At 40.4% G+C, this 15,619-nt stretch overlaps 1 protein-coding gene across 8 annotated transcripts in view; it reads right to left on the bottom strand.

Moving 5' to 3' along the window:
- epn2 (epsin 2) overlaps nt 1-15,619 on the bottom strand; it is a 74,053-nt gene that overhangs the window by 18,269 nt on the left and 40,165 nt on the right. For 7 of the 8 annotated variants that reach the window (XM_069906517.1, XM_069906519.1, XM_069906520.1 and 4 more), the window contains exons 4-8: nt 14,191-14,298; nt 10,743-10,896; nt 9,127-9,291; nt 8,254-8,349; nt 3,986-4,189 (exon numbers count right to left, since the gene is read on the bottom strand). In XM_069906517.1, the coding sequence (XP_069762618.1) occupies nt 3,986-4,189; nt 8,254-8,349; nt 9,127-9,291; nt 10,743-10,896; nt 14,191-14,298 (727 nt within the window). Of the gene's footprint in view, nt 1-3,266; nt 3,390-3,985; nt 4,190-8,253; nt 8,350-9,126; nt 9,292-10,742; nt 10,897-14,190; nt 14,299-15,619 lie in introns of all 8 variants that reach the window. The other variant, XR_011347449.1, reaches the window with a different exon arrangement.

Here is a 15,619-nt window from a genome sequence, read left to right as displayed (position 1 = left end):
GCCGTTGCGTGCGCTACTGATAGAGTGGAGTCATCTTTTCATTAAGGCACTGTAAGGAGATAAAGAATATCCCTCGACTTGATTTGAAGAGCAGTGATACTTTCTGTGTGCCCCTGTAATGGTGTTCGTGAGTGGAACATCACCCGTGGTGCTGTTCGTGAGTGGAACATCACCCGTGGTGCTGTTCGTGAGTGGAACATCACCCGTGGTGCTGTTCGTGAGTGGAACATCACCCGTGGTGCTGTTCGTGAGTGGAACATCACCCGTGGTGCTGTTCGTGAGTGGAACATCACCCGTGGTGCTGTTCGTGAGTGGAACATCACCCGTGGTGCTGTTCGTGAGTGGAACATCACCCGTGGTGCTGTTCGTGAGTGGAACATCACCCGTGGTGCTGTTCGTGAGTGGAACATCACCCGTGGTGCTGTTCGTGAGTGGAACATCACCCGTGGTGCTGTTCGTGAGTGGAACATCACCCGTGGTGCTGTTCGTGAGTGGAACATCACCCGTGGTGCTGTTCGTGAGTGGAACATCACCCGTGGTGCTGTTCGTGAGTGGAACATCACCCGTGGTGCTGTTCGTGAGTGGAACATCACCCGTGGTGCTGTTCGTGAGTGGAACATCACCCGTGGTGCTGTTCGTGTGTGGAACATCACCCGTGGTGCTGTTCGTGAGTGGAACATCACCCGTGGTGCTGTTCGTGAGTGGAACATCACCCGTGGTGCTGTTCGTGAGTGGAACATCACCCGTGGTGCTGTTCGTGAGTGGAACATCACCCGTGGTGCTGTTCGTGAGTGGAACATCACCCGTGGTGCTGTTCGTGAGTGGAACATCACCCGTGGTGCTGTTCGTGAGTGGAACATCACCCGTGGTGCTGTTCGTGAGTGGAACATCACCCGTGGTGCTGTTCGTGAGTGGAACATCACCCGTGGTGCTGTTCGTGAGTGGAACATCACCCGTGGTGCTGTTCGTGAGTGGAACATCACCCGTGGTGCTGTTCGTGAGTGGAACATCACCCGTGGTGCTGTTCGTGAGTGGAACATCACCCGTGGTGCTGTTCGTGAGTGGAACATCATAAAAAAGTGCAGGTAAAATAATAATCACAAGAAAATAAACACTTTGGTTACATTTTTAAAAACAGTAGCCATTTAAAACAATGTTGGACCAAGAAAAAACACAGGACATATCTGCATACATCACACGCTCTTTTTTTGTAACGTGGTTCTTCTTGTTTGTGGGTTAAAGGCACCATTTGTAAAACAATTATTTACAGTATCGTGCCTTAAACTGAGAAGCTAGCCAGGACATTTTGGAACATGTTTTGATAGTCAACCATATTGATGGAGTAAATGCAATAAATTGAATCTTGATTGCCTGGTTTGGCATTTCAAAGAACATCTAAGAATCGTCACATTCCCTGAGACAGACTTCAAACTAGTAAACAGTCCAACTGAAAGTAGAGAAAGAACAACATGAAATGCTTAAAAGTTGAGAAGCCTCAAAAGATGTTTGAACAGCAGTGGCAAAAAGAAAAATAGATACTTCAGCTGAAATGGAAACAAGGGTGCAGTAATAATGGCATATGTCTACTACATTACAATATGATGCAGAATCAATATTAATAATCCTTTGAACTGTAAATTAGTGGGACATTGATAACTATCCCAAGAGTGGAAATATAATTAATTCAATCAGTTAAATAGAAGATACTTGGTAAATTAAAACATAGGACAATGCAGCGCCTTCGGCCCTCGATATTGTGCCAATCCTTAAAAAAAAGTATTAAACCCCCCCCCAATCCCATAACCCTCTATTTTTCTTTCATCTTTGTGTGTCTAAGAATTTCTTAAATTCTCCCAAAGCTTCAGCCTCCACCACCATCCCCAGCAAGGCATTCCAAGCACTCACAACTGAGTTTAAAAAAAACTTACCCCTAATGTCTCTCCTAAACTTCCCTCCTTTAACTTTGTACGCCCTCAGGCTGACCCTGCCCTGGGAAACAGGTGCTGGTTGTCCACCCTACCTATGTCTCGCATAATCTTGTCGCCCTTTATCAAGTCTCTGCTTATCTTTCTACACTGCAAAGAGAAAAGTCCCAGCTCTGCTCACCTTGTCTCATAAGACTTGTTTCCCCAATATAGGCAACAACCTAATAAATCTCCTCTGCACCCCCCTCTCCATTGCTTCCACATTATTTCTATAATGAGGTGACCAGAACTGAACACAATACTTTAATTGTGGTCTTACCAGAGATTTCTAGAGTTGGAACATGACTTCTCTACTCCTGAATTCAATCCCCTTATTAATCATCACAGGATTCCCATAGGGCTTCTTAACTATCTCTGACAATTAAACTCCCACAAATGAGCACTCTGTTTAACCCCTCAGTTGCCCTCTGCGCTCTTTTTAAAGCACTCACCTCAGAAACTTCCCTGCACTCACTGCTCTCCTCGTCATTCCCTCCTACGTTAATGGCCCCATGTTCAAAATGTCCCAACTCCCTTCTCTGCTCTCTTTTTAAAGCACACTCACCTCAGCTGCTTCCCTGAAATTATGATTTATAGGTCTTTCACATGTTAGCAGGGCCAAGAACACATGCAATGGAGCTAATTGCTATTTAATTTTCATGAACATGTTGAAATTTTTTTATAAACTGGGATAATGTATAGACAATAATAATAATATTAAACCTGGAATCTGAAGGAATCATTTAGATTAAATAAATCTGGACTATAAAATTAGTAATGGTGACACATCAGCTTTGTTGTAAGAGCTACTTGGGATAATACCATTCAGGGATTATAACCAACTCTCAAATAATGTTTTGAAATAACAAAGCAAGCAATCAATGGAATGGCTTCCAAAACACTCTCAAAATACCCCTGCAAGCTACTCAGTTCTAGATGAAAAATAGAAAAGACTGACCTTACAAATGCATCAATAAATAAAAAGATTCCTTTCCTATGAGTCACAATATAAAGAAAGAAGAGTGGCAGTGTGTAATGTATACAAATTAGTTGGGGAACGAAAGCTGCAGAAAGCTATTTCTTTCTCATTATATCTCCTTCATATTTCTTGTGTTACCGGTTCCATACCAGTACAATTCAACTGAGTTGAAAACCACAGTAACTACAAATTTACTAAAATGCTAGAACTAATTTCCTAAACTGCTTTAAACCAAATATATCAGATTAATCCATCTTAGTTAATTAACAATGGCCCAGCATTTACAGCCTTGCTGCTGACTGATGAATAAAGTTCAGACTTACATTATGCAGTTCCCCAAGTGGGAACTTGTAGAGAGAAGCCAGCTCCATCAATCGCAATGAGCCCTCTGCAGCGACAGGGCCTTCCATGACATAAATGTCACCACATGGAGGGTCAGAATAAGCCTTACCCATAAAACAGATGAAAAATGACAGCTGGTTAAGCTATACCCCACTGTCAAACACTCTGGCATTCAAACACGAGGCAGGAGTTGTTCAAGTGGATTCTCCAACACATGGTAGAGAACTAGTGTGGACGTCAATATATGTGGAATCAGACTGCAATTGGTGAAACTACTATCCAAAACTTAGGACTTGGCATTTTGAGCAGAAATCCTGAAGTTGCAGAGTTGAAGAAGAAAATGTTTGCAGTTATACAAGGCACTGCCAACATTTCCATACAAATTTGAGCCATTATTTCTTAATATAATTATCTTGAGGAAAATACAAGTAACTACTGTAAATCCACGATGGACCTGGGGAAAGTCACCACTTAGATTAGTTTTAGAATCAGCCTGGAATATGGTGGAATGCTGGTATTAAAACCCCAATCTACCTTGTAACATATATTCAATGAATTTCATCTTTTAGAAAGAAAACTAGTTGCAAGTCCTGCCATAGCAAATTTGATCACAACATTCTTACAAAAATCAAATGATTGTACTTTTAAATGCAATGCAGAGATGAGCTCAATTTCAAAGAGAAACATCTGAAATTCATACCTGAAGCCAGAAAAGGATTAGATACATTGGAAGGCTGAATAGGCTTGGACACCAGAGAATCCAGATTCACTAAAGCTGCATTAGGGCCCAGAAAGGATTCGGGTGTTTTCCGAGCTGTAGTCTGTTTCACTGGTGCTGAACCGAGTTGACTGTCAAGGAGATCTGGGCTAACTGAAGCACTTCCTCCCAACACATCAATCTCACCTGGAGCAAAATTTGATCAATTTTTTTTTTAGATAATTCAAGAAATAGTTACCAAATACTAATAATACCCACTGGTTAAATAAACCACTGTTTCTATTTCTTGCATATCTACATATTTCTATCCACCTACCCAAAACAAGAATAGGGGCCCCCATATCTTGGCCTTCTATCCCATCAGCTCCCAATCTTATTAATCATCCTTTATAATTTACAACATTTCCACACAATGCCACCATCAGGCACATTTTATGTTCCCTTTTAAACATTCTGGATGAATTATTTCTTTTGCAAATCCTGCTCCACTCCTCCACTTCCACCAATATCCCCTTTCACACACCTCCCTGTGGAAATTATTCCACACCCATCTTTTTACCTTCTCTTTCCCACAGTTCAAGGAACCAAATATTCCTTCCAGACTAAGCAGTGACTTTTTTTGTATTACTTCCTATTCAATAAACTGCATATGGTACTCACTGTGGTTACAATAGAATATGAAAACCCAATGCAAATTGGGTGAATGCTATGCAGAATACTTATGTTCAGTCCACAAGAGGATCAGTGATCAACTACGTGTGGAGCGTCAATGGCCGGCACAGATTAGAAGGCCTGTTTTCTGTCCTGTAGCATTCTATGGTTTACAAGGGAGAGGCTGAGCTTCAAACTGCCTGTCTGTTTAATTTTCTATCCCAATCTTCCATTATTGGCATCTTATAATATGCCAACAAAGTTCAATATAAATGAGGAACAGGGGTCCAACTTTCTAAAAACACTTATTCAACATTATCAAATCATCCAGTCATTATCACAGTAGAGCTCTAGTATTCAAACTATTGTGATTACTTTACAAGTGACAACATTTGCATTATCCTATTGTTAATACAAATCATCCCATTAGATCAAATTAGTGAATTTACTCAGATTCCATGAACAGGCATGTCAGTAAGGAAATGGGATGGGGAATTGAAATGGGATGGGGAATTGAAATGGGATGGGGAATTGAAATGGGATGGGGAATTGAAATGGGATGGGGAATTGAAATGGGATGGGGAATTGAAATGGGATGGGGAATTGAAATGGGATGGGGAATTGAAATGGGATGGGGAATTGAAATGGGATGGGGAATTGAAATGGGATGGGGAATTGAAATGGGATGGGGAATTGAAATGGGATGGGGAATTGAAATGGGATGGGGAATTGAAATGGGATGGGGAATTGAAATGGGATGGGGAATTGAAATAAGATGGGGAATTGAAATGGGATGGGGAATTGAAATGGGATGGGGAATTGAAATGGGATGGGGAATTGAAATGGGATGGGGAATTGAAATGGGATGGGGAATTGAAATGGGATGGGGAATTGAAATGGGATGGGGAATTGAAATGGGATGGGGAATTGAAATGAGATGGGGAATTGAAATGGGATGGGGAATTGAAATGGGTGGCCACTGGGAGATCCACTATTGCAGTGGACTTGATATGCTCAACGAAGCGAAGCAATCTCCTATTCTACGTTCAGACTCTCCAATATAAAGGAGACCACAAAAGGAGCACAGGACGCTGAAGCTGACTTCTGGCAGATTCACAAGCGAAATGTTGCTCCTCTTGGAAGGACCATTTGGAACTCAGAATGGTGCTGAGGGAAGAGGTGTGGCGCAAGTGGAGCATCTTCTGCGGTCACAGGGGTAGGTCCCAAGGGGATGATTGGTTGGGAGGAAGAAGGGGACAAGGGAGGTAGGGAGCAGTCCCTGTGGAAAGCAAAGAGGGGAATATGTGGTGGTCTATTGGTGGGGTCATGTAGTAGTTGGGGGAAATGGTGGAGGAGGATGTGTTGAATGTGGAGGCTGGTGGGGTGATAAAATCTTGTTCTTGTGTGAGGGGGCCAGGGCAGATGGGTGGGTAATGGAGGATATGCAGGTAAGTGCCAAGTTGATGGTGGTAGAGGGAAAGCCACATTGTTTGAATAAAGGAGGACACCTCTGATAATCTGGCATAGATATCCTCATCTTGGCTGCTGATGCGACGGAGACATTGAGAAAATGGAATGGAATCTTTATAGGGGACAGGCTGGGCAGAGGTGTAGTCAAGGTAGCCATGGGAGTTGGTGGGTCTGGTGAAAGTTTGTCTCCTGAGAAGGAGACAGAAAGAACGAGGAAAAGGAGAATGTTGCTAGAAATGGACCAAGTAAATTTGAGGTTGGGTGGAAGTTGGCAGCAAAGTGGATGGTCAACTAGTGTGGTGTCAAGGGTGTATGAGGCACCATTAAAGTAGTCATCGATTAGCAGAGGAACAGTTGAGGGGCCTTGCCTGTAAAGACGAAGTATGGATTGCTCCACTTAGCCAACAAAAGGCAGGCACAGCGGGATCCATGCCTACCCCTTTAATCTGGAGAAAGTGGGATGAGTCAAATGAGAAATTATTGGAGGCAAGGACAAGTTCTGCAGCCCGAAGAGGGTGGTGGTGGAGGGGGACTTGTTGGGTCTATTGTCCAGAAAGAATCAAAGGGCTTTGAGGCCTTCAGTATGAGGGATGGATTGGATATCCTAGTAAACATGATGCGATCAAGTTCAGGGAGGTGATGGAGAGCGTGTGAAGTGTTCTGGGTGTAGATGGGGATGGGCTGGACCAAGGGGTATAAAACAAAAATGAGGTAACTGGAGACTAATCTGGTGGGGCAAGAGCACACGGACATGATGGGTATGCTGGGACAATTGGGTTTGTTGATGTTTGGTAGGAGGTAGAAACATTTGGTGCAGGGTTGGAAAACAATAAAGTTGGAGGCTGTGCCAGGGAGGTGAGCGGAAGTGATGAGCTCAAAAATGGTGCGTGATACAGTGGTTTGATGAATTTTGGTGGAGTCCTGTTGGAGGAGGAAATAAAAGGTGTCTGAGTGTTGTCACCTAGCTTTGGCCAGATTGAGGTCAGGGTGCCAGACCACAACAGCGCCACCCTTGAATTCTGAGACCTTCTAAGATTTCCTGCTTCTGGTTCACTCTGCTTATTCCTTGAAGACGAGCTCAGGCCCCAAACAACAGCAATATATCTTTGTCTCCTTGGTGTGTTTCAAGGAGATATAGTCTACTTAATGTGCCTAGTAAAATGTGCATGTTATCAAATTTGGTGCACAAAACATCAGAGTGCCTGTTTATTACTAAAGATTATGCATTGTGAAGTATAGAAAAAGTATTACTACAATTATATTGGCTTTGGTGTGAATGTAACTGGAATATTGTGTACAGTTTTAATATCCTTAAATAAATAGTATATATTTACCATATGGGAAGTAGGGTGAAAGTTCAGTAGAAGGGGTTAGGGTTGGCACATTTGCTGTAAAAAGTTTACACTATATTCTTTAATGTTTAGAAAAAGCCATCATTGAAACATTTTTAAAAATTACAAGGTTCTATGGTTTGCATGTTTCTTTCAAACAGTGTATAGAACCAGGAGTTAGTTTTAGAAAAAGCAAAGATCTAATAGGACTTAGATGAGGGAACATTACGTAGTGTGGTGAATTCTCTATCCCAGTGGGTTTGCAGGCTCAGTCATTGATCTCATTAAAATTGGAAATTAATAAAACCTCTGGATATTAAGGGAATTATGCAATAGTGGGATTGTGCAGGAAAATAATGTGAGGGGAGATTAGCCATGATTTGGACTTAGCTTAAAGGTTCAAGCGGCCTTTCCTGCTCCTGTTTACTATGTTTTTGCAAACTTATACATACCCCGGGAGTTTGAACAGTGATTAATACCAAATGCAGGGTATTCTGATCAACTGTAATCTGTGGTACATGTTTAGTGTTTACTAAGAGAGCAAAATGTTTAAATTGAAAAAAACACAACAAATTTCTAAAATTTGATTAAAAAGGGAAAGAAAATGTCTGAAAACACCAAAGGTTTATTTTTCCATAGCTTCCAGCGATTTCTGTTTTCATAACAAATTAGATGCAGGTTTTCCTGAATGTCATACCATCAGTTGAACTCTCACATAATAAAGCAATCTTGTAGGATTAAACATTCAGTTAACAGGAGTAATTTGGTGATAAAATTAACAAATGAACGTTTTATTACCTGGCTTTTTTGATGAAGCTCGAAGCTCCTCAAAATCAGCAAAATCATCCTTTGCTGTTCCATTTAATGTGCTGAAGGGATCAAAAGCTGTACTCCCTGTAAAGAAGATTGGAAAGGAAGTACAGAAAGGGAAAAAAAAACGCAGTGAATCATAAGATTAGAATAACAACCGGCACAGAAAGCGTAGCAGTTAGAGCAACAATGTTACAGCTCCAACGATCAGGGCCAGGGTTCAAGTCCCACACTGTCTGCAAGGAGTTTGTACATTCTCCCCATGTTTTCCCCAGGAGGTCCAGTTTCCTCTCACCCTTCAAAACATTCCAGGGGTTGTAGGGGGTGTAATTGGGTGTCATGGGCCTGTGGGCTAAAAGGGTCTGTTACCATGCTGTATGTCTACATTTAAAATTTAAGAATTTAAAATTTTAAATAAATTTGTATTTGAAAACCAGAATATATAGTAAGTCCTTGAATAACATCATTTTGTTGTAACATTGACAAGAAAAAAAACCCACAATATTTTACTGTGACCTAAAATTTGTTTTGTTTAATGTCACTTAAAGTAGTATTGTCCAAAAATGTTAATTCAACAACATTAAGTGAAGACCTGCTGTAAATGGAAGCGAATATTATTTTGTGGAAAAAAACCTTTCTATGCAATATAATGCAGCAATTTTTCCCTTCACAATCAGACTGATGTTTTAATTTCATATAGTTTTAATGAAGAGATAAATAATTTTGGACAGAATGAATTTGGTATACAATGGGTAATAGAAACTGCTCAATTCAGCATGAGTTGCATTTTGGAACTGAAGTGAGGCAAATACAAAGACCACCTTTAATTGATTCCAACATTATGCCTTTCAAAATGCTCACCAGAAATAGAATTAACTGAAGGATCTGGTCCCCAGGGATCAGCTGAAGATGTTGCACCAGCAGAGGTGGTTTGAGAAGTCCATGGATTTACACCTTTGGCAAGTGTTTGTGGGGCAGATGAAGCAGAAGCACCCCAAGGATCAATAGCAGCAGTTGGTTTTGCATCTGGAACCAAAAAGGATGAAGATGTTGTCATCTGAAGAGTGCATTTATTTTAAAGCATAATTCAAATGAGAGCAAGATAATTCAGTTAAAGTCGACAGATGTTGCAATACTCAAGTATGATGGAGAAACTCAGCAGGTCTTGCAGCAGGTCTATAGGAAGTAAAGGAGAACCAACACTTGGGCCTGGGCCCTTTGTCAGGTAAGGGCTGAATTTTTCCAGCATGTTTGTATATTGCAGCAAGATAATTCAGCACAATTCAAGTCTTTCTCCCCTTGATTATAAGCATATATTTGAAATAAGTTACCAGCCTTCTAGCATTCCATCTGGCAACTCAAAGCATGACTTAAAAGTAGGACTTGAGTATCTATTTCCAATGTCAAGATATGCAGTAATAGTAAACAGTAGGTCATCAAATATGACATTCCAGACTGAATTGGTTATGCACTGCTTTGAAAATGAATTCTGATCACCAAGTAGTCTTTTGTTACATTTGGGTTAATCGTGTTTTAACCTGTACTCTAAATGATTTAACATTTTTATGTAAAATGTTCAGAAATTAGTTTCTATTTTATTTATTAAATTGTAGTTAATCTGACATCGTACAATTTCTTTACAATGCAAACCAAAATAAAGCAAAACCTCTGGTATCTAGCAGCTATGGGGATTGGTTGATGATGGATAAGTGTACTTTCCAGTTGCTTGAGACTTACAATGCTTAACTAATACACCTGCATTAAGAATAAACAGTTTAAAAGACAAAAATGCTATATGGTACTTACACTGAACAAACTTAATTTGCATGAATATATAAACCTGAAAAATTTTATTTCATTTTCAACCACATTCTTTGAAAATATTTAAGTATCACTGCATCTACAGGTTCCTCCACCTTAATGGGGGGGGCCGTCCGAAAGAAAAACAATAACATTATAGATAATTAACTTCCACTCCCCCAAGTTTTCAGATAAAATCTCAGACCGGAGCGACTCTTACTAAGCAGTGATAAGGAGACCCTTTAAGAGAGTCACCCCAATGGCGACAGCATCAACCATTTTATTCAAATACAACTTTATTCAAACGACCATGGCCCTCTGCTGGCTGAATATTTGCTCCCATCTTCACCAAGGGTTTTTGTGCTACTTCAGAGAACATTTACTTTTAAATTTGCATTTTTTTAAAAATCTCTCTCTCTCTCCATTTTTTTATTTTTCTTGAATATTTCCACCCCCACCCCCTCCCCACCACCCTGCCCCGCTTGCTTGAAGCTACTGGTTGCTTGAATTTCGGTTACCAGGGCTTTTACTGTACTCAATAATTTGAACAAAGTAATACAGTAGAGTTAAAGTTTAATTTTGCAAATTTATATCATTAAGCAATTTTCGAATAAACCACTGTGATGTTTGCACACCAATCAAACACAAATTCCATCTTCACTTAATGTATTACTTACCAAGTGATTGCCATGGATCAGAAGCTGCTGGGCTACCTGCTCCTCCCCAGGGGTCAGGTTTTTCTATTAGAACAGGTCGTACAGATATTTCCCAGAGTCCATTTTTATTTGATGTTGCAGCAGGCAAAGGATCCGTGAGAGTGACCATGGATGCCTGTTATTAGTAAGGTTAAAAGTTAGCCGACAAAAATAGAGCAAGGAAATAAAATGATGCTCATTCAACACAGTCTGCTGAAGGAACTCACAGGCTGGGCAGCATTAATGGGAGAAAAAGGATGCTTGACATTTCAGGCGAAACCCTTCATCAGGATTGGGATATGGAGAAGAGAAGCCAATGGAAAGAGGACAAGATGGGAGGGGTAAGACAAGGGCCCATGTGGGATTGCTGAACCAGCAAGAGAAGGACAGAGGCAGCAGACTGGCATATGCCAAAGGGAGAGAGAGCCAAGAAAAAATAAAGGGGTAAGGTGGATGAAGATGAGCATACAGGGTGGAGTGGATGATTAGAAAACAAAAGCTACCTGTGTTGGAATTTTAGAAGTGACATTGGTGGTATAAAGAGAACCAATGGAATTGAAGTGCGGGGGGGGGGGGGGTTGGGGAACAATTAACAATTAAAGGGGAGGGGAAAGGGCAAGAGCACATCATACAGAAGAGAGAGAAGATACTTATTATCTGGAATTAGAAAATTGTGTGCTTATTATATGGGGTTGCAGTTACCTTCATTTCCCCAATGGATTCTTATTCTTCCATTTTCTCCCACCTCACCACCACTTTGATTCTGTCTGGTCTCTTTTTATACCATATTGTTATCTTCTCTTCTCATCAGATTCCTGCACTGGCAGTCTTTTCTTTGTCTGTTAATCACCACTTCATCCTGTAAGACCAATCTACCTCCCCCCCCCCCATTGTTTTGTTTTGTCTGGCATTTGCCAGTCTACTACTTCACTCTATCACGCTTCACAAATCTCACGTGGCCCCCTGTCCTACCACTGCCACCCTGTCTTCTTCACACAGACTTTTCTTCTCGGTTTTGTCCCAAAACATCACTCTTCTTCTTCTTCCACTGATGTTGTTGATCCACTGAGTTCCTTCAGCAGATTGTTTTCAGCATCAGATTCTAGCATCTTCAGTCTCCTGTGTATCTCCATTCTCTTGTATAATCAGGCTGAAGCATCATTGAAAGTAGTTTACAGATTTTACAATTCCAAATTAAGGATTATACATAAAATAAAAGAATGCCAATGTGGTTATTTTTCTACAATTCTACTTACTTTTGCCTTTAAGACCCCCAAAACAATTGATTTATGAATGGTAATCAGATCATTAGCTGATATTTTCATATTCTAGTCCTCTGAAAGACAGGGTAGGACAATCTCTCGCAATTATATTTGCAGAGTTATATAGTTTGGAAGCAGGCCTGTCGGCCCAACTTGCCGACAAAATGTCCTTCCTGCTTGTGTTTGGCCCACATCCTTCTAAATCTATCCTATTCATGCTTTATCCAATGTTTCCCAAAAAATTGCAATAGTACCTGCCTCAACCACCTCCACTGGCAGCCCATTCCATATGCCCATCTTATGTAAAAAAAGTGACCCCTCAGGCTCCTGTTAAATCTCTCCCTCCCTCCACCCCCCCCCAACCTTCAACCCATATCCTCATGTTAGCAATTGCCCTTCTCTGGGCCAAAGACTCAGCCAATCTATTCTCTCATGATTTTGTTTACCTCTATGAGATTACCCCTTATCATCCTGCCTTAGCCTGTTCAACCTCTCTTATAGCTCAGGGAGACCCCTCCCTCCCCAGTCCTGGCAATAGGGTAGCACAGGAGCATAGCAGTTAGCACGATGCTATTACAGTGTCAGTAACCCATGTTTAAATCCAGTGCTGCCTGTAAGGAGTTTGCATGTTCTCCCCATGTCTGCACGGGTTTTCGCGAAGTGGTTTTCTCCCATCCTCCAAAATGTTGTTGATTCATTGGGTATTTGGGCGGCATGGGTTCTAATGTCTGGAATCAGCTTTTATCGTGTTGTAAATTTTTAAAAATCCTCATAAATCTTCACATCAACCTCTCCAACTTTCCAACACCATTCCTATAGCATGGTAACCAAAACTGAACATAATACAAGCGCTCCTCTACTTACGATAGAGTTATGTTCCGATAAACCCATCATAAGTGGAAAATTTGTAAGTCAAAAAGAATACCGACACTGAAAAAAAATTAATCATAAAATATAGAGGCAGCGTGTCATCGTAACTTTGAAAAATCACAAGTCAAGCCACGCAAGAGGAGCACCTGTACACCAAATGGGACCTCGCCAATGTCTTATTCAACTGTAACATGACCTCCCAACTTCTATATCCTGACTGATAAACGCCAAACTGTTGAAAGCTTTTTTTGACCATCCAATCTGTGACACCAATTTCAAGGATCTATGTACCTATATTCCTAGATCCCATTGGTCTACAACACTTTGCATATCCCTACCATTCACTGTATTCATCCTACCTCTGTTACATCTCCAAAAATGCAACACCTCACAGTTCTTTGAATTAAATTCCATCAACCATTCCTCTGTCCACCTGATCTAGATCCTGCTGCAATCTTTAACAACTATTTTTTCACACTTTAGTATCACTTCATCCTTGCTGATCAAGTTTTCGTCTTAATCGTGACAAACAGAAATGGGCTCAGCACTGAACCCTGTGGCACCCCAATAGTTGCCCTCCAGTCCGAAAAACAACCTTCCACCGTTACCCATTACGCTAAATTTTCAAATGCCTTATCATATTGGGAAGGATGGGGGAAATCATGGAAAGTCAACTGTACTCTTTTCTATAGAAAAAAATGGTCTTCAGCTTCTGATTTTCACCTCTCCTATCAGGATAACAAATATGAAGAATTTAATAAGTATACATTGATATGAAAGTGTCCCAGCACCCTATGGAAAATCAGTACCTTAACCCAGCTGCTAGATGAGATTAAAAACAAATCAATGAAACATCTGAAGTAGATTACGTTCTGCAATTGCTAAGTAATTAAGATCTGTATTCATTCTTCACTAACTATGGAATTATAATTATTGAAATAAGATTGCAAACCAGTCTTGCCTGAGGAATTCTAATTTTTTTTTTTTGCAGGCCAAACTTCCCAGGATCTATTCCTTCACCCAACATTGCCACCTTTACATTTTCCCACCAATTTCAAGACAAACTCATAGAAGTGCCCAACCATTTTTAACAATTCCTTCTACTCCTTTCTTGCCTGGATTGGACGCTATCTTTCAAGGTGTTTACGTTAATTTCCTCAGTTACATATTAATGGTATAAAATTCCAAATTTTTACCACCTTATGTGTAAATAACATTCTGTTGAATTTCCTATTGCTTCACAGTGGCTCATTAATGGCTTCTGTGTTACACTCAGGTGTAGACAGTACTATGCTCACCTTTTTCTTCTTCGGAGCTGTGCTGCCCACTAACACAGCTGAATTTCTGCGACTCTCCTCCAAGGCCATCTGAAGTCTAAGATCATCACCACGGCGGAGGCGATCCTCCTGGAATAGATGACAAGGCAACATTGTTTACGAGAATAATTCCTTTGCAATAGATTAGCTCTTTTTTCCCCCCCCCAAAAAAAAAATTTCTACCCAGTGGGGGTGGAAAGTCTAAACAAAGAAGGCTCATTAAGTTTACCCAAATTGAGGTGCATGTAACATTGTCAAATAGGCGGAATAATCTTGTCCTGCCCATATATTCAGTTATTAATAAATACATATTTGAAGGTGAATAAAGCCTGTCCAGTGTAAGCCTGATTCCATTTTAATCTGGTCACTGCTGAGATCCCATTGTATTTTTCTTTTAAATTCCAAATTTATGAAAGTTATAATGATACCATGTTCAGCAAGTTTTAATGCAAGTTACAAACATGTGGCGTCATTAAATTCTGAACTTCATAATTAAATTCCATTGTTTTGTAATGACACAAATCTATTATGTCACTTTATTTTAAACTGAAATGCTAACAATGTTAAAATTCACATGACTAGAGGGCTTGAATTAGACAAGGTGAATAGTCCATCTTTTCCTCGGGGTAAAATTAGAGGACAAAGATTTAAGGAGTGAGAGGAAGGATGTAAACTTTTGTATGCGGAACAAGTTGCTAGAGGAAGTGATAGAGGCAGGTACAATTACATAGATTAAAAACATTTAGACCAGTACATGGATTAGAAAGATTTAGAAACATATGGATCAAATGGGACAAGCCTGGTTAGCATGGAAGTGTTGGACCAAAAGGGCTGTTTCTGCACTGTACAACTCTTTGGCTCTACTTAGTACTAAAATAAGGAGATATTTCTTTGCACACAGCATGGAGAATTTTTGAGTGATAGCGATCGATAAGATTCCTGGATATCAAAGGATTCAGGGATATGGAGGTGGTGGAGGTTATTGGCTTTTGAGGTAGCAGGTCGGTTGTGATTTACATGAGGCTTAAAAGGCCAAATAGTCTTTTCCTGTTGCTATTTCTTAAGTTCTAATGCATTTCCTAGGAGCTTGCACAGCAATCAGCATTACAAAAACTACATTCTGGTTAAGGGTAATGTATGGGCCAAGTATTTGTACAACAAAATGTTTTGGTTGTCAAGAAAACCACTTGTATTCTTAAAAAAAAAGAAAATAAAGCTCCACAAACTGATCAATGAAATCAATGAAAAGTAAAGCAATGCATTCAAAAATGGTGCTGTTCCTGAAGCTTTCCATGCTACTGTTAACTCGTCTCTGGTACCCAGAAAAAATGATTCAGCCTTCAATAATTGATATCAATAAGGGAACGAAATATGTGAAGCATCTTTAGCATCAAGATATTTCCAGTGATTT

The sequence above is a fragment of the Narcine bancroftii genome, chromosome 12 (assembly GCF_036971445.1).
Source record: "Narcine bancroftii isolate sNarBan1 chromosome 12, sNarBan1.hap1, whole genome shotgun sequence".
Taxonomy (NCBI): Eukaryota; Metazoa; Chordata; class Chondrichthyes; order Torpediniformes; family Narcinidae; genus Narcine; species Narcine bancroftii.
This window is presented reverse-complemented; position numbering and strand designations above follow the sequence as displayed.